This window comes from Centrocercus urophasianus, unplaced genomic scaffold (genome assembly GCF_019232065.1).
Source record: "Centrocercus urophasianus isolate 14NV4802_14NV808 unplaced genomic scaffold, USGS_Curo_1.0 seq_10, whole genome shotgun sequence".
NCBI lineage: Eukaryota > Metazoa > Chordata > Aves > Galliformes > Phasianidae > Centrocercus > Centrocercus urophasianus.
This window is the reverse complement of record NW_024884142.1, coordinates 56,676,975-56,703,352: the sequence shown is the minus strand read 5'-3', so window position 1 is coordinate 56,703,352 and position 26,378 is coordinate 56,676,975. Positions and strand designations below refer to the sequence as shown.

Here is a 26,378-nt window from a genome sequence, read left to right as displayed (position 1 = left end):
ATTCAGGAGTTCTGTTCACAGACAGTAAAATGGGGAACTTTTTTTTTCAGTTTCTATTCTGGGTTTGTTGTGTCAGTTTTTTGTATGTGTGTGTTTGTTTTGTTTTGTGTTTTTTCCCTTCTGGAGGAAATGCTATTAATCTTTGCAACAAATTATCCTCCATTTTTGTCTGAGAGCACTGCAGGGGTTCTACAAATTGTGTTACAAATGTGCTTGTGCAGTATGAGGCAGAACAGGCACTGGTAATAGCGACATTTTATTTTTCAGATGCGAAAGCCTGAGTCATCCCACTTTAGTTAGTTTCCTGAATCCTGGAGAGGCTTGTTCAGGGAGTTCGCAGGCAGAGCACATGAAAATAACAAAGAAGAGGTTTTTCTTCCCTTTTAGTTTCTCTGAGAAGACCTACCGCCCTCAGTTCCACGTTGAGTTACTTTAGTCCAGGAAGAGCAGTATTTGTGAGGAGCCTTGCCTTCCATTGGAAGGTGGCGGCTGTCTGAATATTGTCAAATGTAATCTGCAGATACATCAATACTGCATTGCTCATTTGTCTCAAGCTGTTCACCCCGAGGAGCACTATCTTCTGAAGTAGCCTTCTGTGCGTTTGAGCTTTGCTCCGTATTCTCTTGACCATCACACCATGCTCTCTCCAATTCTGCCTGCGGGGCTGCTGTTCTGCTCTTCAGCAGTACAAATGGAGAGTTCAAAGCAGTACAACAGACCTGAACCCACCTGCTGTCTTGGTGGGAGGCAGATCTTCAAGGTTGAGTGGGTTTCATTTTGTTTTCTCTCTTCTTGGGAACAGCAGTGCCTTATGTGTTTCACGATCCCCACATAAATCACTTTTCTAAGTATGTAGCTGTGGAAAAATCCCTCAGGAGTAGGTCCCACAGAGAGTAGGATGTTGTACAGTAAAAACAGCTCTAAAAAGCAAATTGCTTGAAGCAGTACAAAATGCATTATAAGCAGAAGACAGCTCTGGAGGGAACTTTTTCTCCTCTTTGAAGAGTTTTACTTCCTTTTTCCCTGGTGGGGAAGATGCATCAAAATTTATAGCTTGCAAAGCATCCAGAGCGGGAGAGGTGGGGATGCAGCAGGAAAGAAAGAGATGGGCTTAAAGTAGCCTTGCATGCTTATATCTTAAATCCTCATTGGTCTTATTTTCTGTCTCTCTCTCAAACGAACAGCTAATGAAGACATTTCATCATTTTCAAGTTGACTGAAAATAATCATTACAAGCACGTTTCTATATTTCAGGATGCAAAAGCACATGAATCACTCACATTTTTCATTTTGAGCAGCTGAAGTTTCTGGGTTTTTTTCAATGAACTGCAAAATGTCTTTTTGTCCTCTAACACAGACTTGGAATGATAGAAAGGAATGGCATAAAAGATGAGCAGTTGCCAGTGTTAGAGAAGCCAAGGACGTGCAAAGGAAACAGATTAATTTAGTAGCAAACAGGAAAAGGCCAAGAAGCACAGTTTTTACAGCATATATCTTGCATAAGCCAACAAAGCAGCTGGGGTGGGAGTGATCTGCTGAGATAACTTCACATTTTAGTACCTAAACAACAGTAACAGCATTTCCAATCTTTGCAGGCACGTCAAGACCTCGGTGAGGGTGGGGGCAGCTGCAGAAGTTGTGAGAATCCATTTACTGCTTTCTGAAACAGGCAGTATTGGGCTGGTAAAAGTAGTTTCTGAGTCAAATCTGAATGGTATTGAAGGAGTGAGCAAGCAGAGCTGTTAATGTTAAAGGCTAATAGTTTGTGTATTTAATAGTGTGTAATTCAAGTTGATAGTTGAGAGGCAATTAATTATTGTTTAAAAAGGCAAAAGATAAAGTTCATGTCAAATAAGTGCTCTCAGCTTACTCATGCTTAAATTTTGACATTTTGTAGTTACAGCAAACTGTATGATGTGAAAATAGGCCTCCTTCAGGATGTACATTTGCCAAACAATTCTTTTATAAGAAGCTAGAAATGGACACTTGTGAAGGACAGGGAAGCACAAAGATAAAATCAATGATTACAAGTGGAAGTGATGGATCCAGTTCAGTGTCATCATTTAGTTTGAATACTTAGAAAAAAGCTAAGCAAAAAGTCGAGATTGATTTTGAGTTTGTTTTTGTTTGTTTTGTGTTTTGAATCACAGCTTCAACTTGGGAATTAATTTAGTTTTGGCATTTCAATTTCATCAGAATTTGAAGCTTCTTTTCAGAAGTGTGTATCCTTCATATCTGAAAAATTCTGTTACATCCACCTTTGCAATTTTGTGATCATAGAAGCCTTCACAGAATTCAAATAAGTGAGAAGTGTTCCTGGGTGAGAATTTGCATGTATTTATAAGGCATGGTGATTAATGAAACTGGCTTCAGGTAAGCTTTCTGTTCTTGCTGCAGCCCTGACTTGTTCATAGCACTGAACAGCTTCCACCCTGTTGACTTTTTCCTTTCTGTGATCTCATGACTGACAGCAAGCCTCTAGATGTGCTCGGACAGTGAGTGATTTAATCTTTTTTTTTTTTTTTTTTTAACCCAGATTTAAAAAGATCTGTCTGTTCAATACAGGCTTGGCTAGTTGCGTAGAAACTGCATCTCAGTGTACTGTGAAACATGGAAAGCTACAGTTTCTACAAACACTGCAATTCTATTCTGAAAAATATGAAATAATATTATCTACTAACTTTTTATTCTCACTGCTTGTACTCCATATGTGGGATAAGAACTCCATTCACAGAGTGTGCAAAAACATGCCAGAATTTAAGCGTGTGAGTACTGTTGACAGACACGTGGTTGAATACCTTTTCCTGACCACTCAACTTCTTTGAAAGATTATATTCCAAGTATGTATATTTGAAGTATCTGGGATTAAGGTGAATAAATAGCAGAGTAGAAGGTCAGGGAGATTATTTGATGCTGATGTTGCTTTGAAAGCCAGTGGAAGTATGTAAAACCATGTTATATAGAAGGAGGTACCACTCTAAACACCTTGTAGTATACTTGACCTAATTTTTATAGCAGGCCCTGCTGCTAACTGTGAAAGCGTAGTGTAGCATACAGGAGATTATTTTGTAGTTTCAGCTACACTTGTTGATGTTCTATTTTTATTTAAATGAATGTGGAAATGAAGAATACTCTAAATCTTCTGCCTTAAAGTACATTTTCTGTTATAGCTCAGAGAATTTATTATGTACGTACTACAAAAGCCTGTTCAATTCTCAGATATTTTATGGAAAAACTGTTTACACACCTGAATAGAAACAGGAATCTTCTCAGAAATTACAGGGAGACTTGTCTGATTTACAGCATGAATACAGTGCATCAGTGTCAGAATGATTAGCAGAGAACTGTGCTGCCAACCTGTGCAATTAGAGTCACTGTTATGATTAGAATTATGAGAAGAGATGGCATTGTCTAAAGCCACTATGTCAGAGAGTCAAGTGGTGGTTGCACTGCACTTGTAAAGTGTTCTCTGCATGCTTAAGGACTTGTTTTTAACAAAACGTTGGATAGTATAAGACCCATTCTGTTTCTGTTGATGGGCACGTATTCACAGAATTCAAGTAACCTTAAATAAGAGAAAACAATACTGAGGGATAGTCTGTGGTAGAACTGGGTCTGAAACAACATGAGCTCTTAAAGAAGTGCTTTTACCTTGAAGGAGTGCCTCCAGCTGTTGTTACTAAGCCCTACCAGGAACCTAGCCTGGAAGAAAGAAACCTCTGGCACTGAGGAGAGTCTGAGCAGAAAAACTGCAGCTTTTTCAGACAAGCCATTCTGTAGCTGTTGTGATTCAAGCAGAAACCTGGGCACCTTTCCCTTTTGAAGGTGGTTGAGCAGAGGAATTTGTGCCATGGACGCTCCCATAGCACTGGTAGCACCTGCCCAAACAAGCAGGTCTTGGCTGCATAAAAACCCAGGCACTTAGAAATTCTTGCAGGTGTTTATACAGCTTAAATTTGACTTTGCTCAGATTTTCCTTACCTCAGTAAAATAGATTTAGTTAGAGGGCCTACCAGCAAACTGAGTCACAGTGTCTTACACAAAGGCATTTGCAATGGCAAGGTGTTTGGTCATTTGTTGCAGGGTTTTGCACGCATGATTTGTGTTTGCCTGTAGGCAGGGGAGTCAAGACACAGCACGCTCATTCCCTCAGCAAATGCATTGGCTGGTGTAACCAGGCAGCTCGCAGTGCGCCTGCTCAGTGCACTCGCCAGCAATGACACAGCAGCACGCAAATTCTTGGTAGCAATTTGTTAGCTGTAGTGATTTGACTTCAGCGCATTTCCACAGTGTAAAGCTTTAGAATCCCATTTCTCTTAGGTTGCAATTGAATTGGTATCATTCCTCTCAACAGTGCAATGCCATTAAGGGGAGCAAGTGTCTCTGGACTTGGCTGATATACTTGACGTTTAGGAGCTTTGTATTTCATCTGTACGTTTGCTACTGCCTTTCTGTTTGAGAGGTTTATGCAATCGGTGTTTGTTTTCAATTGTTCTGCTGATGGTCCTTTATTCCATCTGCTTTACCTGCTTTCCCTGATGAGGCCTGGCTCAGCACTTCCTCTTACCTTGGGCTTTGTAGTATACAGTCTGCTTTTGCCTTACTTTTGCTGCACGCTCCAGCTGTCCGCATTTCCTTTGTCGCTTCTAGTCTGGTGCTTTGTCATTTCATTGCCTGCAGTATTCCATTTGTCTTTTGTGTTTTTTATTTTCTAGGTTTGGTCTGTTTCTGTTCAGTGTAGTGGAGATTGTGAAGGCTTAGTTATGCAGATAGGGAGCCATCATGAAGCTCCGGAGTTTCTGCAGGAAGGCAGCAAAAGACAGCATTTATATTGTCATTAAATCAGCAGGGCTTAATGTGGAGAATGAGTGCTCTAGATGGATTCCAGGGTTACAAAGGCATTTCTTGCATTTGCAGTTGTAAATGGCCTCCTTCCAATTATCTAGCTTTACAGTCCTGTTGAGGGCTGAACCTCTTCTGTGCCAGTGCAAGTGAGGCGTGTTTGCTGGGCTGGCTGTTTTTACTCAGGCTATCCAGACAAGCTGCAGATCATGGTCTCCCCTCTTGCTGTTCTGTCTGCAGCAAGGCACTGCTCAGCACAATGAGCAGAGGACCTCCAAACAGAAGTATTTGCTGGTTGCTGAGGGATCTGTTTCACTTGATGACTGACCTTCCAAAACATACAAAAATGTGAAAAGCAATGCATGTCTGTTTTTTTGATGCCATAACTTGATTTGCCATGACTGCAATGCTCCTTTAGTAGTAAAATATGGCACTGAGTGGGTAGGATGAAGGAGAAGGTGCACTGTGAGCACGGAGCTTGTACAGACTGTGCTGGAACAAAGTATATGTGGGTCACTGACCGTGCAGCAGCTGCAGGTAGCTCTTGCAGTGCAAGCCTTTCTGCACTTGAGCTTTGCTTGCTCCGGCTTTGCCAGTTCCTGCATCCTTGAAGTCAGGCATGACTACAGACTTGTAGAAAGGCTGGAGGGAAGTTTGCGACACTCATTGTAGGTGCTGCTTCAGGAGTGAAATAGCTAGGCTTTGCTGGAGCCCTCTGAGTAGTTGTAGATGAGGATGGTTTGCCTGAAGCAGCGGTGGAACTGTGTGTGCAGATTCCTCAAGTCTGAATGCTGGTGATCACTGAAAAACAGCTGCATGAGCTCCAAACACTTTGTATGTGAGCAGCACCTAACAATGTCATCGTTGCTGTTTTTTCAAACACTTGTAGCACTGGGTTTGTTTGTTGGCTTCTTGTTTGGGAGAGGTCCTGATTCAGTCTGTGATGGGATGTCTGTCATTGCATGCTGTAGCCTGCATTTTCTGCTCTCTGCTGGACAAAACCTCACACTAGCAATGTCAAATGTCTTGGGGGTTACACGTGTTCATCAGCAGAACCATCTGAAGCCAGTAGCTGAACTGGGGCCTCCCACAGAGGCAAGGGTTAATAGCCTATTGGAAGTCTTCAGTTGAGCTCTTTACTGCTGTGATGAGAGTCAGTGGCATAAGAGCTTCTAGCCACATTCTTTCCTTAAATGTAAAGAGCAAGTCAAGAGTACTTCTATTGGTAATTGTGTAGATACAGATTTCTGTCATTGTAGTGTAGACATCCGCTACTTAATATTATCAGACATGCTTACTGAGCACCAGCTGGCTTTTGTCTTTGTGTCATAGAGAATGCAGCCTTTTCTGTGAGCACTGAGATACAGGTAATCCCGTGGTCTTCAGAGAGTCAAAAGAGTTGTGCACATTATTTAAATACACAACATTGGGCCAAACAATCTACTGGGCTTCAGTCATAATTTTTCACTCTGATGAGAACAACCTTGCATGTCATGTGTGGGACCAGAAATATGATACACTAAATTGGATTTAATATGAAATTCAGTTTGATAGTAGTCACGTAATAGCCATTGATGAAGGCTTCAGTCAGCAAAGGTCTGGCCTGCAGCATCCATCAAATAGAGACGTTGATTTCAAAGCTAAAGAAAGAGTGACTAATTTAGAAGTCTTTTTATCAAAAGCAGTTTTTATAGCAGGGTGGATGTATAAATGCAGACTAGCAATTTTGTGGGCTCATCCTTTTTTGCATTAATATGGTTAATTTGTTTTCGGTTCTCTTGTTCAAAAAATTAATTTCTCCTTCATTTTCTAGAAGACTTTGAAGTTAGCATCCAATTGCCAACCCCTGCATCTCTTCCTGCACCCCCTCACATTCTTGAAGTGTGTTTTACAGTTTGAGAGCAAACAGTTCAGCGCATAGCTCTAGGGAATGGATTCATACTACCCACCTTAATTTCCAGGTGCTCACTTTCACATACCTATGTAGTAAACAAAACCAGTTTGTTTTCAAGTTAAATGTTGATTCTGTTTCTAAATGTCAGATTTTAAAAGAGGAAAGAAAAAATATTGAAGCATTTCCCAGTGTCAACAGTTTCTTTTCTGCTTCAAATATGCCTTTATAAAAAGGATCTTGAAACAAATGGCTTCTTTGAAAAGATCAGACTGTAATAAAAAAATGTCAGCAAAGAGTGTATTTTTTTGCTGACACAGGTTTGTCTGATGATAGAATTTTTTTCAAAACCTTTTCTTACTGTATTCCTTCTGTTCCCAAAGTCTGAGCAGCTAAAGCAGAGTCAGACCCCACCAACCCCATGTGCTTGTGCATGCTGAAACAGACAGAGAGCTGTTATAGATTTCTGACTGGAGTCTTAAGAAATAATGAACACAGGAGTCACTAAAGGGAAATAAACTGGGTTAAAAACACTAAACTGAAACTGCAGATCAGCCGAAAAGGCATTCTGAGTTTAAACTACTGAGAATACATCTCTAGCCTTCAGTCTAGTCAGTGCTTTCTACTGATGAAGACCTGAGTTCAGGATTTCTGTGTCTTTGATTAGAAATTCTGTTCTGGATGTGAGAAAGATTTGTTTTCTTTTTTTTTTTAAGTAAATAAAAGATTTTAGTCACATCCTCGAAGATTTGATTTCCCATTTAAAAAGAAGAAATGGAGTATGTACAAATGCCTCTACGTAGGCAAACTTTTCAAAATCAGCAAATTGTGTATAGGTGCAGATTCTCCGGCAGAAGCATGAAGCCAGGGGTAGGTTGTGAGCATGAAAGAGCATGGCTGGATACCAGCAGCCTGGCTGTGGGGCTGCCTTGCTTGCTGATGCCCCAAAGTGGGCAGTTGCAGAAACAAGGCTGGCACCCACTGCAATTCTAGATTCTAATGGAAGGAATTAAAAGATAGGGATCACTTTCAAATGTGTTTTGGGCTTTGTGAATGTGGTGTATCTCAGGAAAATGAGGTAGAAAACTGCCTCACTGCAGTAGCCACCCTGCAAATGACACTGGCAATAATGATGAAGTTTCTGGCATAAAATGCATTGCAGGTTATCAACATGACATAAATAAGAAAATATATAATTTTTGAATAAACAATTGTATTTAGTATAATAGAATGCATAGTTAATAATATTTATTCAACATTTAATATAAAATGATAAAAAAATGCTTTCGTTCAGAAGTAAACCAAATCACAGCTTTCCCAGAATGGAAGTAATAAATTTATTTTTTTTCCTGAAATGAAGGACTTGACTGCTAGTTCCCCATGCATCTGTGTCATTACAAAACAAAATAAAACAACTCTTCTTTTTTGATTTCTTAGTGAATAATACTTTCTTCTGATTTGCTTCTCCTGAATTTCACCAATGTTTTTAAGGTGTTAGTAAATCAAAACCAACTTTAGGTTTTCTGCTACTGATCTTCTGAATAAGTCATTGGTGATTTACTTTCTGGTAACAACATAAAGTGAAAATAACATAGCAAGTGGGTTTTTATTTAAGCTGGTATAATTAATTAAAGTGTTATGATTGAAGCGCATGCATATAAAAAAAAATACATTGGTAGTGGAGTAGAACAATGTTGCCAGAATCCCTGTGATTTTTGTGTTGGGATTGATTCAGCTTCCAAGCTTCTATTCATTTGCACTATAGCTTATATGAAATTTTGTCTGCTGGAGGCATGGACGTGGCTTGTAGGTACACAAATATGTAATTAATACCAGTGCAACTTTGAATGGATTTGTGTTAGCCAGTGTTTCCATGGTAGGTCAGTTTGAGGTGATTTGCAGCATGGCTGTGTAAGTTTCCTGGAGGTGTTGATCTTAGCCTCAGACTCTGTGTTGCTTTCCTTGCCCATTTTCAAGAACAACAGATGACATATTTTGATGAGAAATTGGGAAAGTGGTGAATAAGTTTAATACTAAACATGTTACAAAATCGTATACGTGGAAGTGAAAAATGAGGAAGTTCTAAGAAATCTTTCACAGAAGAAGGTGGAAAGCATAACTTAACCAAGGAATTGGTGTTCTGAATTTTTAAGGTGAATGAAGACTGAACAGAGCTGTCAATATTGAGAAGTTTGTAATATTCTGTCATGGCTTTGAGTGGAGCTGCTTGTAGTTCTTGCCATCTAACCTGTGATAGTATTTCACTTAAAAAATCACTCTGAATTCCTGATACTGCAGTTGCTGGAAAGCAAAGGGTAGTTGCAGTGTGCTGCTCTGGGTTTTTGTAATATCCAGTTACACTTTATCTTGCACCTCCCTCACCTGCCCCACATCTTCATCCCTCTCTTCACATTTAAGCATTCTTGGTGTTACTGGCTTTTTTTTTTTCCCTTCCTCTCCACATCAAGTCCTGTCTGAAACCCTCCATATTCTGCTTTATTTTCCATGGCTATTTCCCCTTAAATAACTGTCTTTTGACTGTACTCAAACATTAAAGGCTAACTGTTGATGTTGACAGACATTAGGAGTTTTATTCAGAAATAGCAGGGGTGTATATACCAAGCTACAACTCAGACGCAGTTACACCAGCACAAGAATGCTTTACTGTTTTACCATTTGGGTGATGGGTGTAAAGTGCATCAGTCCAAGGCCTGCAGCAGCCCAATTGTGTATAAGCAGCTTAATATTAATAAAAAATACATTTTTACTACAGAGACAGCTACCGTAGCTTTGGCATCAGCTTGCTTGGATTATCAATTCGGACATATCAAATCTTTGCACAGTAGAAAGCTGTGTTTTTGTATCGACTTTTCTTTGTCAGAAGGCTTTTATGGTTGTTTTTTGTCTGCTGTAATTTTTCTGGGTTCAGACCCTGTTTGTAGCATGTGTCTTTTCACATTAGGACTGCGTAGCTTTTCATTGCTGTAGAGCTTTACAAAGGTTCCTTTGTAAGTACTAATGAATTATGTTTTTCAAAATCATTGTAGACTGTTTTTCAGCCTGTGTTTTCCAACCCTAGTGTTGAATACAATGTATTTGAGATGGGGGGGAGGAGGGGAAATAAGAAGCAAACAACAGTGTTTCTACTTTTATGGGTGGCAAAGGGGAGAACATCAGACACTGCTCCCTATGATGTGTTATGTTGAAATGCTTAAATCAGGCCGAGAGGCATGGTTTTTCTTCCATGCCTAATGCTAAGAGGAGGCATGTGAGTGTTGCAGTAGCATGCTTGTTCTGAAGCTACAGTCATTAGTTAAGCTAAGAGCTGAAGACATCTGTGTTGCTTGTGAGGCACTGAGACTTTTGGACTATTATTTCATGTGTAAAAGAGGTTTTTACTTGGTTGAATTCCCATTTTTTTTAACCATTCCTCCTACGTAGCTCATTTCCTTGACCCAGCATTTTGCTGCTGCTGCAGGATTTATCATTTAGCGTGTGTCAGCTCTGGCCTAACACACAAGGGTAATGGAGCAGAAAGCCTCCTGTCTCCAGTGAAACAGTTCTGCTGAAAGTATGGTCTGGAGGCAGCAGTCTGAGGCTCAGAATGGGACTTTAACTGGTCAGAACCACAGGAAACTCTCTGAGCTGGGTAATTCCCTCCAATACTTGCTGAGGCGGTAGGTACGGGGATAGATGGTTTTATTTCTCTGTTCTGCTCTGTGACCCATAGCTAGCAACTTGCAGGCAATTTCCATGAAGCACCTGTGTACCTGCAGAGTCTCGGCACAAGAAGACAGTTTTCACCTCCTGCAGAACTTATGCAGGGGGCTGAGACGTGGTATGTGGTGGAGGACTCCAGGCAGAACGGCTGCTTTCCAAGCAAAACAAACACTTTGAGGCCTCTGTGCTCCGGCTGTCTTTCACATACGGCATTGTTTAATTGTTTCAGGAGCTAGACTGGAGCATGCAGTGCACCGTCAGGGCAAACAGGGAAGACGTTTGGGGGAAGAGGCTGTCAGAATTTCCTTGCAGAAGTTTTCCCCTGTAGGTGCCATATTTACAGCTGCTACAATGACTTTATACAACTGTTTATAAATTTATGAGCGTTTTAGTCATCTCCTTTCCCATTGGTTATACCCTGAATTTTCCCAGCATTTGCGTGGTTTTCAATTTTCACAGTTGCTGTCTGCACAGTGAGATTAATCCCACCTTGGGATCTGCACAGGAGTGTTTAAATTTATAATTCAGATGCCTACAGCTCCTGTAGTAGCAACTGTGAAGAGTTTCATGAATTTCTAATTACAAGGGATTCATTCAATAAATGTAGTTTCCTGAACTAAGTTGTAGCCCCGAGCATAGATGAAGTTTAGGTAATTAAAATATGCGAATGTCCTCTTGTACAATGCAAGAGCCTTACTTCACTTACTCGGGTTTCCTTTTGGCTGCTTTTCTCTGCTATACTCATGCATTTCAGTAGCAGAACAGTAGCACCTTGGGATAGGCAAGGGATAGGGATAGTTTTCCTTATCTCTTGTGTTGCACTCAGAGCAACTGAGCTGGAGTTACTACAGGAGGAAGAGGCCCTCATGAGTTCGAAATCTTTTGTTCCAGTTGGGAGATGTGTTTCCAGCTTCTTGCCTGCATGCTTTGTGCTTTGATACGTTCTTCCGTATGCACTTTTCCGGATTGGTTTATATAAGGCAGTAAAACTGTTTTAAATATTTTTACAAGGAGGGTAACATACAAAGCAAAAATGATGTTATTTAGAAATTAACGTTATTTGAAATGAAAATGTATCCGAATGATTTAATAGTGCACATAGTGTCAGAGTGAATGGGAAAGCTGTATGTGAAGGAGGTTTATTCCTTGGGCCCTGAGGTGAGCAACTTAGGGCCTGAAGCATAAGCCTCAAATCTTGAGGCTTGTGAAGCTTACAAGTCATGTTTCTTTCAACACAGGGATTTGAGGAAAGAAATAAAATCACTTTGTGTGCTCACACTTCTTGTGCACCTGACCAGCTCTGCCACTTCCTTCTCTTCAGTGCCCACTCTGGGCAGTGGCCCCAGTGCAGCCATGAGGGTGTTACCAGGGTGCTATGAAACCTGTTCTGTTTCCCTTCCCCTAACAGCTGGGTCTCAGCTTTAATCACATTTCAATCAGGGAGTCTGCAGGTACTTCCTGAAGTCAGGTAGAGTTCCTGCACCAATACTGCATAGTGTGCAGGCAGCAAGAATATGTGGTATGCTACTGACCAGCTTTATGGATGCACAGAAGGCAGTTACCTGAGGCTAGGGCAGAGAAGGCCCATCGCCTGCTCTGTCTCAACCAGAGGGCTGGTAATGCTTGCTGGGGTTACTACGTTGTGTGCATCTCTGCCCCCAAATTCTCCTGTGTTTCGTTTTTAAGATTCTCTTCAGAATGGTGAAAGGTGTACTTTCATGAGACTAATCTTTGAAAATATTTTTTTGAGAAGATGTGGCATGCTTGACAGCATGCCAGCAGTACAGGGTTTTTTCAGCCTTCCGGACTTCAGCCTATGGTAGAAAAAAGGCTCTGATCCTGCTGGATTCAAGTCAACACAACCTGTGGATTTTAATGTGAGGTTTAACTGATTTTAACTTAAATAAATAGCATTACTCTAGGATGATAAAATTTGTCAGTGTTACAACTCTATGCCAAAAGTTCAGTTAAGAATAGTATTTTCTTAAGTATTTTCCTTTACTTTCTTGTCTAAATAGCAAAAATATCGTTGTCTTTGAAAGGCAAATAGGTATAATAATCACTGCAATACAAGACTACTGAGTGTTTTGCATTCCAGTGTTGCAAAGTTTTAGAGGAGGAAGAAGAGAATTGTCCTTGTTTGTGTCCTCCACAGTCATCTTGATCCTATAAAACTGCTTCTGTTAAAACAGGGCGGGCTTGACAGTGAGAAAAAAGAAAGCAAATACAGTCAGCTTTTCTTAGGATTTTGTTACGCGGGATGCAGCTGGCTATTCATCTGCATAGTTTTCATTTTAGGCTGAAAGTGGTAATTTTCCATTTAATTGCGATCTCAGGCTATGAGTTCACAAGTAACTGCTCAAGCAAAAGACTTCTATAAAGCCTTGGGAACCTAGATAGTGTCTTGTAAATGATAATTTACAAAAACTACGATGTATTTTAAAAAGCACTTGCTGCAGACAGCTTTTTAAAGCAACAGATAAATCAGAAAGTGGAACATCTACTGCTGAGAAGTTGGAGTCTAAAGGCATGCTGGACACACAGCTGGTTCTCCTGAGTGGCTACGTGAAGCTTTAAGATGTGCTAGCTTGTAAAATGCTCAATTTCTCAGCTGTATGCTGATCTGTGGACAAATGAGGTGCTCATGAGACATGTTTGGAACATGGGGCTTCTGTTCCCTCCCTCCTTGAGGCCAGGGTGAGAGACTGGGCGAGGTTTGTAGTGGTGTGCCTGCAGTCTTTCCTGGATGAAATACTTGCTTGGATTCCATTTTGACTAATGAGAGTTAATGGAGAAAGAGGGGAATGTCTGGTGCCAAATAGCTAATTTCACTTCCTTGATCTCTGAGCATCTGTGGAATTTCCCTGGTCTTGGTCCAGCTTCTGCTTGACTGCAGAAGGAGCCCTCAAGTCTGTCAGTGAGTGGATGTGATCTCCTTTTCATGCTATCTTCCACTCAAGGACTTCGGTTCCCTTTCTTTGCTATAAGATCAGCAAAAGCAGATAACCAGACCATAGGCAAAATCCCCAAGTTGGGCAATGACCTTGTGTCAGCCTTGAACACTTCATAACAAGCATGTGGCAATGGGCTGCTCTGTGTTCTTCTGCCTGCTGTGACTGGCAGCTGCGTGGTGGCAGGGTGGGCTCTCTGTGCTTTTGCAAACTCTGGCCTTAGGAACTTTCTGGGAGCACTAATCCAATGCCACTTCATGGCAGTCAGCCGTAATTTCCTGTCTGTGTTAAAAGGCTGCATTTCCAGAAAGTTGTGTCTAGCTTTCCTTTTTGTATTAAATCTTAAGAACATTTTGTCACCCTTTCTGTAATCAAAGGGCATAGGAAGTACAATTTCACAGAGATAAGAGATTTGCATGTAGGCTGAGGAATGCATGAACAAAAAGACCTCCAGGATTGAGAAATAAAATACATATCTTTTTTTCTTTGAGTATATGTACTACTGTTGCTTACTCAGCTATGATGGCCCTTTGGTTACAGTACCACCTTTGCAGTAAATTGAGCTGCTGAGGAGAAATGGTCATAAGCAGGCTCTCCCATTGTTTCACATGCAGATCGAGTTGTGAATTGCAGCTCTCGATACTGACAAATAACTTTTAATTGGTTCTTTCATTCTAATTGGAATTTTCCCACTGATTTCAGATAGATCATGGTTAATGATATGGGCCTTTTAATCTTGAGTTGTATACCAGGAGTGGGGCTTGTCTCATCTAACTTGAGGTATCTGAACCCTGTCAGGCGAGTTGTTCTGTAGGAGCTGCTGCCTCTCCGTTGGTTATGAGGAATTTAGGTGGCTGGGCCCTGGAGTAGATAGTTCTGTACCAGCTATTTGGAGGAAGGGAATTTGAATTCCATCCTCTGATGCATTTCTGTGAGAAAAACTGGCCTTGCTGGAACGTACCAGAATCCTCTCAAGAGTTGTAGCCCATTAGAAGAGAAGGCTCTTTCAGTACTGACTTTTTTTTTTTCCTGTATATTATTAATTAAAGTAAATTTGTAGGAATTCTGCTTGGATTTCTATTAAGCTGTGTGACGGCATAACATAACAACTGCATAACAAAATGCAAACATTGCATTTTTTAATCCATAGCAGTGGATTAAAATAGATACCTGCATGAGGAAGATTCTTGTTGCTAATACCCCTTCCCCAAAGTGTGTTCCGTGATGCATTACCCAAAACCTCAACTGCCTACTTTCTGAAACTCATTTTTTATTTTACTCATTTGAGAAACTAAAGCTTGTGCATGTTTTTCTAGGCACGTCATTAGTATGATAACTGGGACCCAAAAGTCATAGGCATTGTTCTTGGCTCCTATGAACCGTCCCTGAGCAACGCCCTTAACACTGTTCTGTGGAAAATAGTTATCTGTATTTAGCAGTGAACTGATTTGGTACTTTGCACGCAACTTCCGATAGAAAATACCAAGCAAAAAATACTGGTTTTAGTCTTAATTATTTTTTATGAATGATACTTTATGGTTTCAAAACAACAACATTTTTGTTATAGCAAAGCATTTGTAAACTATGTGGTAAAACTTGTGTTGCAACTACCAGCGGTAAGAAGGCTGTGGAGCAGTGCATGATGAGTAGAATCAGTCTGCTTTAGCCAGGTATGTTTAGGCTCATGCAGTCTGTTAACAGAAATGGATCCTTAGCTTTTGCTCTGTCCCCAATATTTGCCTGGGACTTTAACCTATCTGGAAACCTGTACAGCACATAGAGACTTGAAGTGGCTTAACATTAAATGACAAATAAACATATTAGGGAAAGAATACTGAAATACTGAAGAGAGTTGTAGGTCTTTCTGTGAGTATGTCTTAAGCATTGATCATTTAGTGAAAGGAATTCATTCTTTATATTTTGTTTTGAATCTCCTCTGTGTGACAATCCTATGTTGCTCTGTAAAATCCAGTGGTGTAATTCTCCTTTATTGGAGTATTTCAGAATGTGTCTAGAGAGCAATTCCTCCTGGAGAGGCTGGTGTTTCCCATTCAGTAGGTTTTGAGGTAGTGCAAGACTTTGTTACCCTGTTTCTTCTCTTCACCCCTTCCAAACTCTTCTTTGTAATTTCATTAACCCAACATCTGTTCCGTTTTAGGAGAAACCTGATGCCAGTCCCACATCTCTACAACTGCGATCCCAGATTGAGGTGAGTACTTTGATTTTGGTTGTCTGTTTTTGTTTGTTTGTTCTTTAATTTTCTACATAAATTGGGCAAAGGATGCTCTCGTGTCTGCTCTCACTGCTGTGTCTTCTCTTGCAGGAGTCACTTGGTATCAGCAGCACCGCATCAACACCTGACACTGAAAGAAAGTAAGTAAAGGCACAGGAGGTCAGAAAGGAGGGAGGGGGAATTTGGTGCTTTCTTTTTCCTTGGAGTAAATTCATTTTAAATTGCATTGGTACTTCAGGATTTAAGATGCACCCTCTATTAATGAAACCCAGTTTGGAACCCGTTCCTTCTCTCTTTCTCTCTTGGTATTTTGTTATGTTGTTGTTTGTTTATTTGTTTTTCATTCAAAGGAAGGATATCTTTTCTCCCTTATGTGTGCAATCAGGATGTGATACACATTAAGACTGGTAGTTATTTCTAAGGAGCATTACTGATTACGCGTTCTCTGCGAATTAAAGCTGCTTAAAAATAACTTTATGGGGCTAGACCTGAACGCAGTCAAGGAAAGATTGGCTAGGGAAATAGAGCTACAAATTTAAACCACTTTCCTTTTCCTGTGCACTCCTGGGTTTGTAGCTGTGCTTTTGAAGAAGGTGCCAAGGGAGTAAAGTATTTTAAAATGAAGTTAAAAGGAACTTTAATTTTAGCAGTCCTTAATAAAAAGCTTTCTGTGTGGACTGAGAGGGTTTCTGTTTACTGTCACCTCCTGCTGCAATGTGTGTGCTTGTTTTCAGTGCCTCCTTCCTTTGATCCCAAGATCCTGGATCCCTACTGCTAAGGGTAATGTGCAGCAGGCAGGAAGACAACTCATACTGTACTTCCCATTGCCTTCATGTTGTAGGTTTGTGCCAGCTGGATTAGTTCAGAGGCGATGCACAGAGTACAGGTCTGAATGTAAGGTGCTTTAGTAAATTTACTACAGCTCCACATGTGGGTAACTTCTAGGGGAGCCAGGGTTCAACTGGACCATAGCAGGAAAGATTTTAAAAATTGCTGCCCTTGCTGTTTGCCAGTTCAGCAGAGCCAGCCTCAGTCCCAGGTGGAGCTGCAGTAGATGTGAGCCGTGGGACTTGACTCACTGACTGCTCGCCACATGGAAGTCAGGTGTCTAGTGTGCTGCTTACAGGCTTCTTGCACGAGTGTCTGAAAGCTGATTCATGCTAAAGATCTTGTAAACTTATTCATTATCTTTTAGAGATGCCTTGTCTCTCTTCATCACTCACAGAGTAATGATTTGCTTGAGGTGGATACTCCTTTTCAAAACAGCTTAAGATGGATAAAGGTGAATTTTGCGTTGGTGCCATTATTGCCTCCATTTTATTTGTTGTTAACAGAGAAAGTCTAAAAGGCTTAAGATTTAAAAGTGGTGCTTCAGATATTGAAACATGGATAAGTTCCTTTCAAGGATGCTTCTGTGTCTAGCACTGTAATGAAACTAAAAGTGCCAAGTGGATGGGAACATTATAAGCACTGTACTCTGGGAAGTAAGCTTTTAAGTTCAAAATCATAATACTTTTCTCAAAGCACTTTCTCCATGAGCAAATATCATTCTCCTACCTCAGGTAAGTGATCAGATCTCACAGGAGGGCAGCATCCAACTGGGAATGAAGTCCTCTTACAGGTTCTAGCCAACCTCCTGGACTGTGTCTTTTTGTAGATATTATATCAAAAATAACTGAGTGAGGAGAGAGTTATCTATAGAAATATCTTTTGAATAATTGTATTCTGAGAGTACTCATTTATTTCATTGAAGAGAAATTAACTGTGTTATCTACCAAATGGAAGAGACCTATGATTTTTGTAGAGCATTCAAGATTGTAAGTGTCATTTTTGAGGATTTCTTCTGTAAACTGAGGGGTATACATAGGTAACTCAGTTGAATATATGAAATTGGCACAAGAGAGATTGTGTCAGAAATTTTTACAGTAGGAAACAAGCCATCAGTATGTGGACAGTGTTTAAAATAATGAGTATCTACTTGATGCCATACAAAATAATCAAAACAGAAATAGTACAGCCCTATGCTTATTCATGACAACCAGCCCTATCAATGCTGGTTTCATTTCTGTACCTCAGAGTCAATTCAACCCTCTAAATTGGAGGGAGAGGTTATAAAATTGATTTGCAGAAAAACGAATATTTCAAGTCCATCAGATAATAGTAAGATGCTGAGTTGGAAGCTTTTTGAGGGAGGACATGTCAGCTGTAGAGACTTTTTCATGTTTATTGTTTAATTTGTGGCTTTTGAGTAAATTTTGCTGCGTGGGCATGCTGCAAAAGACAGGAAAACTTGTCCCTTTTGGGGACAGTACTTCTGTGGTCACCTCTGCTGTGTGATAGATCTGAGGTGAACTTTTTACAAAGCTTCTTCTGTTGTTGTAAGAGTCTAATTTTCCAAACATGAAACTCCGTGCAGATGTACATTGATTTCTAAAATTCTGAAACAGCTTAAGGCGTGTGAATTGGAAAGATTTGTCCTTTTTTTTATAGGGGATGGAAAACCCACTGTTATGAATACTGTTATAAAGCCCAAGTAAAAGCTTGGCCAACAGAAACTTACATATCTTCATATTAAAAATACAAACTTTTTCGTAGAATGAGCTCAGGGGAGTTGTTTGTGCAGGCTGAGCAGGCTGCTTCAGAAAGTGAAGAAAAATTAAAAAAAAAAAAAAAAAAAAAAAAAAAAAAAAAGAAGAGTTGCAATGGGGAAGGCAAGTGGCCAAGTTGGCCAAGTAAATTGCAGAACTTACTGGTAGCTCCCTCATCCAAAGTTTCTGTTTGCACACCCTCCAGCTTAACTCTTCTAGAATATAATGTTTTAAAATAACACACCTTGATGGTTGTTTAATTTTACAGAGTTAAGACATTCCAGACAGAAAGAGGCTTTGAGGGAGTCTTGGAATAAGCTATGTTTGCTTTAACCTTTGGTTTGGTTTCCTTTTTTTGTGATACCTGATTGGGAAAAAAAAAAAGTCTGACAGTCTCTACTATGTGAAAACAGATCAGCCATGATGCCCTGTGGTAGGAAAAAATCCCGTTTATGCGGACAAGCAGTGTGTGCTCAGTCTTACCTTGAATCTTAGGAACTGTGCCGCCCAAGTTGTTATTATTAACATCTGTTCAAAGCCAGTGTGAAAATAGTTTGGTTCTCTTAGTCCATCAAGTTGCCAAGCAAGTATCTGTCTAGTGGGTGATTTGGCTGTAACGTAGAAGAACAGCCATAGTGCCTGGAGGGAGGCAAAAAGGAGCTAAATAGCCTGGAGTCAGAGCTGCTTGTCGTTTCAAGCGGTTGTCCCTCCAGAAGTTACTTGGGGCGATGCCACCTTCCTCTGTCAATGGCAGCACTTTCCTTCTTTCCTTTTAATTAGAGAAAGCTAAAAAAAAAAAAAAAAAAAAAAAAAAATTCACATGTGAACCTCCTCTATGCATTATAAATGCCCTAGCAAAGATGCTTTTCATTTGATTGATTCTGACAAGGAGAGAAAAAGCTTCACTGTAGCAAAGGCCTGTGAGATTTATGTGAAGATGTGTGGAGAATAACACCAAAGGTGCTGATGTAGCCTGGAAAGCTATCATTAAAATCAGAATAGAAAGTTGTGTTAGTTCAAGCTTCAGCCTGTAATTGCTGTACATTTTTTGGCCATACTAGAGTTACTTCTGTACATTGAAATGGGCAGGCTTCTTAGTGCTATAATACTCAGCAAAGTGTGGAAGGATGTGTTTGTAGCTTTTTTCTTGTAATAATTACTTTCATTTCTTTCTGCCCTTTCCAAAGTTCTCTTTTTAAACTTGAGGGATACTTTCAGTTGCACTAGTGTAACTTAGCAGATTCTCAGTCAGCCTCCAACAAAGTGGAGTGGTACCTCTAACCATGACGTTTTTCATTTTAAACAAGTCTCTCCAGAATTGCAAGCATTTCTGTGTAGACACACTGATTTCTGATTTGAATAGCTATAACAAATAGGCAGTAAATGTGCTCTTAGTAGTTACTATCCTTTCTTTGTCCCCACAGCATGTTGATTTGGGGATATATTGTATATACAATCCCTATTATTCAAAGTGATGGCAACACCCCAAGGATGTTTACTCAGGCGGGAGACTGAGCAGGGTTTTCTCATAATTGTAAACAGAGCATTTAAAACAATGTAATCCAACTTTTAGCCTGTTCCCGTTTTTAAGCATTCGAACCTACGTGACAGACTGATGAGCTCTGCATGTTTTCCAGGAAATCCAGGTTAAACTCAGTCCCCTGAACTTAAGCTTCTGCATCCTGACTCTCATCCTGTTTTCAGAAGAACTGGGGATGTTGCAGAGGGGAAGTTGTGTATTTTCCCTCTTGGGAAATAGATCTGTTTGCTCTCAGTGCTTACTTACTTAGACAAGTTTCAATTGTGGTGTATCAGAGAACTGCCAGAGAAGAGGGAAGTAAGTGAGAAACACAAGAGTACTGCATACAGATAGGATGAGGTACAGTCACTCCTGTGTACTAATTTATTTATTTTTTTTTAGTTTGCAGCTGCTAGAGAAAGGAAAGACAGAAAACAGTGCATGCAGGGTAACACCTGTGACTGTCTCTGGCATTTCACAGGCATTCCTGCCACCCGTGGATGTCAGTGGATGCTAGGAATTGCCACCTTCTGCATGAATCGCTTGTTCTTTTCTTGAATTATAGCAGTCAAGCATAATTTGTGTTAATTGCCCTGATTCACTCAGCTCAGTACAATTTAGGTGTTCTGTAACCAATGATCTTCAAGACCAAAATTCCAGACTCTGATGGAGCGGGTAAATGATCACGGTTTTCAAGAGTTGCCACATGGAAGCTGCTGGGGAGCAGTTTGTGCATATGGCACAGGCTGCATGGTTGGCATTACTCAGGGGTTTTGCATTCCAGCATGGGGAGCTGCTGCACCTCTGGCAACTGTCCTCAGCTCCCAGCTTCAGCTGCTCACCAGTGTATCTTTATCTTGCTTTCCATGTGTGCAGGACAATCATCTTAAACCAAGTTCCTTGCACACTGAATTCATGCATCTTAGCCAGCTCCCTGGTTACTTGTTGTGGATGTCAAAGGAGGAGTTGCAGGCTGCTCAGTAGTTGGGGCTTTCCCTGAGATTGTTAGCAGGCAGCCAGTGAAGCCACAACAGAAGTTGTTGCCTGCATTCTCTCAGCTCTGTAGGAGAAACTGTGGACTGGATCTGCTCTTAAAGATTTTCCACAGTGGATTTGCCGTAGTAAAATCAGTCACTATCATGCTGTGTACAGTTGAATTTCACATCAACCTCAGGCTGGGAGAGAGTCTGCAGTCCAGTGTCACCATGTTTTTGGCAGTTGTCAATGAAAATCGCTTTCATTTTGCAACAGAAGAGTTCACGCAAGCCTAAATTGTGCCCTCTTCAATGCCCTGATCTGCTGGCCTTTGCCAGTAGCTTTTAATGCTTGATTTCCCAATCCTCTTCCCTTACAGCCTCTAAACTACAGGTCATGCTCTGAATGTAAGGGGTTATTAAATCATCACTCCAGTCGCCACTGATGGAATGGCTTAAATTCTGTCATATTTGATTCTGGCAACTTGTCAGGGTGCCTGAGTTAACTTCAGCAGAAATTCGTGAGCTCCTCTGCTACGAAACAGGAGTGCTGCTCTGCCAGAGGATGTGAGGCAGGGAATGGGCATTAACTGAGCAGAACAAAGCAGAAAACAAAAACAAAACCACCAAGTGAGGATGCCAGTGGCCACACTTAATTGCTAACAGAACAAATTGTTCGTTTTTCGTCGGTTAAATATTATATTGGATGAAAAAAGGAGGAAAAAATAAAGTCTCTCCATACTCGAGAGGTCTGCATTGAAGTTGTGTTCCTTTAAGCCCTGCGCTTGCAGGAATCAAAAAGAAGCAGTGAATGTGTATGGCCCTGTTCTCACTTGTTTGAGGCCTGATTTAGTCAAAGCCAGATTATTCACGACGCCTTTAAACAGCCTCCTCTGGAGAAGTAGGGCAGGAAACTCCCACAATAATCCTCACAATGGGAGCCAGAGGCCAGCCAAGCACTGCCTGGGACACGTGAAGAGGAGAACCAGTGTGCTTCTGAGCCACTGTGGGGTTTCAATCCTGGTAGTTTGGTGCTAGAAAAAAAGAGAGAAAGTCAACCTTGTCGCAGCCAGCCAGCAGGGCAAGCAGAGAGCAATTTGCTATCTTGCGCCCGCTCTTCACTATGGAGGAGCTTTCAGCTGGCGGTGGCCTGCCCCAACTCCATGGGTTTTAAATAAATTGGAATAAACACATCCATGTGATATGCAGCCCTGCTCCGGCCTCCATGATGAGGGTCTGTGGCCAGCCCATAGGCATCGCCATGGCTCGTGTGGGAAATGTGCACACAGTTTCCACTGAGAAAGTTTTGACCTGCTTTAAGAGCCATTGCTATGGAAACCTAATGAGAAGATAATTGAATCACACATCTTTGCTTTCTGTCTCTTTCTCACACTGGTGCCAGCAAGGTCAGTACCTTATAGGCCTGCTTTCTCTTCAGGTTCATGCAAATTCAATAAAAATACCAAAGACCCATTTTCTTCTCTCTGCCAGCTCTGGTTAGATAAATTATCTTGTATTCAGTCAGGAGCAGTTATAAACCTGTCCAGTTTTCATAGTAATGATGTGACTGGGCCATTTCCAATGCACATAGATAACCAAATGGCATTGAGACAGAGCCAGTGCGGGCTTTTGCATCAATCTGTTCACTGCTATGAACGTGAATATTAATAGATTGAAAATCTCAACTAAAGCATTTTCTTCAGTGGTCTATAAATTGTCATTGGGAAGAAAGAAGGGGGCTGGTATCAGTTTATTGAAGTTGGTCACAGTAGTGGTTTCATTGTCAGATGGTGCTGTGCACCTGTGGATTTTGTGTGCCAAAAATGAGATGCGGCCACGTGTTAAGGCACATCTGCATCGAACACACTTAGTGGTGAAACAAAAACCCATCCACAGTTCTGTCATTCTCAGTCCCAGTGTTTATTCTGCTTGGAGAATGATGAGCTTTCAGAACTCCTCGGGTGCATTTGTAAAGGCAGCACGTGGTGTCATTGGTTTCTTTTTCCCGTTCTGTGGTGTACCAGCATATCACATCTCGAGGCATGTGTGACTGCTTCTTGTGTAATCAGCCACTCTGCATGCGAGGTAAGCTGTAGGGTTTCTCTGGCTGGGTCAGAATCAGCCCAGAGTTCTTGGAGAAAGGTGTAGCCTGGAAGCTGAACACAGCCCAATTAAAAGCCTCCTTTATAGCCAGATACAGTCACAATGGGCTTGCAACAGAGATCTTTGCATAGTTGTTCCTTGTACTCCGGTGTTGGGAGCACACCTCCAGGATTTCAGAGGGAGAGATTGCTTTAGTATAGCAAGGTCATCTCAGCTGCAACATTTTAATGGAAAGATGAAATCAAAGACCATTTTGTGTGCCTGACAGCTTTGCTGTTGTTCATACAAAAGCAGTGATCCCTCAGGCTGGAAAAAAGGAACTAGAAGTGCCCTCCAGAGGCAGTCCTCGTGTCCAGCTCATCCTGATCAGAGACATTTGGTCTGGTTTGCATCTTTCAGGAACCTCTTAAAAGGTTTTTACAGCTTCCCTCCCATTCTCTACCTACTGTTGGAAATTTGTCCAAATAGTTAGGAAATGCTAACTCTTCATTTCTTTCCAGCTTATGTCTGCTTGTTCCTGTGCCTGTTTTATTAATAGGTGATAAATTAATCTTGCAGCTTTCGATTTTACTGAACAGGCAGAATTTTTCTCTGGTTAAGACAAAGTGTTCAGCTCCTTGACTATTCTAAGAGCTTTTCCCTTCTGATGTGTATTTGTTTTTCTGAACACGAGTAACTACAGTCATACAGGCTATTCCTATACATGTTCATATTGCCATTGGAATTTCCCATCTTTCTGCCTTTTAGGATTAAAGTGTAGGGTTTTATTCCTGTCATCTTCTTCAGCTGGTATCTCCAGTTACTCTGTCATTTGCAGTTGGCAAACCTCCAGCATTTGAAATACTGGCTTTTCTGACAGACTTTTTCATGTATTTACACATTTTGGCATTGAATTCCAATTCATTTCCACTAAGCCAGTCTTTCTAATCATCTGGCTTCTGAGCCCGGGTTATCCACTGCTGCTTTTGCTACCAGATTTTGAGAGTGTTCTGTGGTAATTTACTCAACTCCGTGGAAATCCATCATCTCTCTGAGACAGTAGTGCACTAGTATCTTGTTATTCCCCAAAGCAGTTCAATTTTTAGATACTCTATTGTGCTGCTTTTTTTGTGTGTCTGTTTGTTTTAGCAGTGTGGCTACAAGAGGCCCTAAATAAAGGCCTAAAAGATAGTTTTGAATTTGTGAGATTAATGGATTATATTTTTTACCCATTCTGAAGCTCATTTCCAGAGATTCTGGGCAGATACAAAAGTACTCCTTCCCTCTGGTCATAAATCTTTTGTCTTCCTTTCTGTCTGCATGTTGCCCATACATTTCCCCTGCTATATGCTGTGACAGAGTACATTTCATGTGAAAGTTTGCTAATGAAGTTGTACATCAGACCACAACAAAAATGAAGGCCTCCACGGTGGAGTAATGGCATTTGGCTTCTTTTCAGGCATGCAGTGCTGAAACTTCTGCCAAGTGTCACTGCATCATTAACTTTCAGCACAAGTTATCAGTCTATGAATGGAAGAACACAAATTACTTTCGGCGCACGTTCAGAGAGGAGCTGCGGATTTAACAGAGTAAGGGAGTGTAATTGACAAATCAAACATAAAGCAACTCAGAGGCACTATGGAATTTTTCACTAGACATCTAGGAAGTAAAGCACTTGATTGATTTCACTGAGATTCTTAAGCGTCAGAGTTGTCTGATAGAAGTAAAAAGCAAATGCCTTGTCAGGCTCTGTGTAGTAGATTTTGTTGGCGTTTCCATCCCTTAAGACTAGCTGTTAGCATTTTCAAGGTCAGCTCAGACATGGAATATTTCCTCTTTAAGGAATGCATGAAATGATAACTTTGCATCCTCTGTTGAAATGCAGTATACAACTTAAATCAGCTGTAAAAGAGAAGGTAGACTGCTTGCTATGGATCCTGCTCATCACCTCACTCTCTCTAGCTCAGGTGCATCACGAGTTTGTTCCTATTGCTGTCCGCCTTCTTTTGAAGCCTGCACGGAACAAGTTGGTGGCATTGGACTAATTTCCAGGGACCAGTTGTTTACATCACAAACATTGCCACTACACCTGCTGCTTATTAGCACTCTTGTTGGCAATTGTGGAAGAGAAGAAATGAAATGGATTTAGAAGCTGAAGAGCGGAAGATACTGCCTCTGTGCTTTGAGGCTGATGTCACTAGGGAGACTAAGTTCTGACAGCAAAGAAATTTCATTTTCCAGGGATGGTGATTTGGTGCAATTTGTGGATACCAAATTCATTTATGATAAATAATGTAGCTGTTTATTTGAAGGGTGAAATCTGTGCTCAGGTACAAAATGTGTGCTCAATTAATTCTGTCATTTCCAATAGGAGTTGACTTTCTTTTTACTTTGCCGTACCCTTATATAAAGTCCATATACTTTTAATCCGGTTTTCCTTTATTTAGAAATGTATCAATAGCAACTTTACCTTTAAATTTCATAATGTTATTTTGGCCCTGTGGAAGTTTTGTTAATTTTGATGCTGAATATTTTCCTAGAAAGTATGGGATGGTATACACCTGTATCATTAACTGTTCCCCTTCAAGGGTAAACTTTAGTATCAAGCAAGACACTAAATGTCTCCTTCTACCTGATACACTCCAAATCTGAAGTTCGGCTGTTTCAACTGATGTGCAGTTTGTGCTGGATTGAACTTGTAATTAGTCCAAGGCTGAAAGAGGTTAGATTTCAGAGCTTTGCTGTGCCAAACCCTCTTTGCCCAGATGAATTTCTAAATCAAACTTAAACTTCATTCTGTCTCATTTCCCCTCTAATGATGTCTTTTCAAATTGATGAGTGTGTTTTTCATGCTTACAAAACGTTGGCCAGTAATTGCCTACATCTTTTAAACTCTCAACCGGTTTAAACTGAAATTTTCCTTCGAGAGATTTATTCAATTTATCAAAAACTCTTCGTTGCCCTCTTCTGGGAGTCTAGGAGAATGCAAGGAGCCTGTCAAACAATGGACAGCAACTAGCTGTCCATATGACATGTATGTGTTACATGGCCTCACTTACGGAGTGATTTGGCTTGAGGTGTTCTTGGTATGCTGGGATGTATGTGTTTTTATTTTACAACACAGGATACAACACAGGCATGGCACAGTAGGGCATTTTCTTGTCTCAGGGGAGCAGAGCTCTTGGCAAAAACAGTGCCATAAGGCTTTGCAGTTGGAGCCTTAAGCAAAGTCATTGAAGCTGGCAAGAGTCATTTCACTAGCTTGGCTCAGCTGGGATAGAGGTCCCCATAGGAAGGCTTCAAAGAATTTCTCGAGATTTGGTAATTTCTATTAGCTCCATTTACATAGACAAAACAAAAAAACAAACACAAAAGCGTGAAGAGGGAGTGATGTCTCATCAGAGAACCAGCAGTGAACCATTGGTTCTGATTTGGAATCCAATATGGAAAACTGGTTCATTGAGCGTGAAGAGTGAGAACAAAAGACTGAAATAAAATAGACTGTGTACTATTTTACCAGGTTGTTTGTAAAGCCTACATTCTGTTAAAACAAGTTTCTCTAACTAGCTTTTGAGTAG

The 26,378-nt window shown here is 40.7% G+C and overlaps 1 protein-coding gene across 4 annotated transcripts in view; it reads left to right on the top strand.

Moving 5' to 3' along the window:
• The window catches only part of LOC122172003 (SAM and SH3 domain-containing protein 1-like), a 520,342-nt gene that overhangs the window by 440,653 nt on the left and 53,311 nt on the right, over window positions 1-26,378 (top strand). For all 4 annotated transcript variants that reach the window (XM_042839973.1, XM_042839964.1, XM_042839981.1 and 1 more), the window contains exons 3-4: window positions 15,563-15,613; window positions 15,728-15,777. In XM_042839973.1, the coding sequence (XP_042695907.1) occupies window positions 15,563-15,613; window positions 15,728-15,777 (101 nt within the window). The remainder of the gene's footprint in view (window positions 1-15,562; window positions 15,614-15,727; window positions 15,778-26,378) is intronic.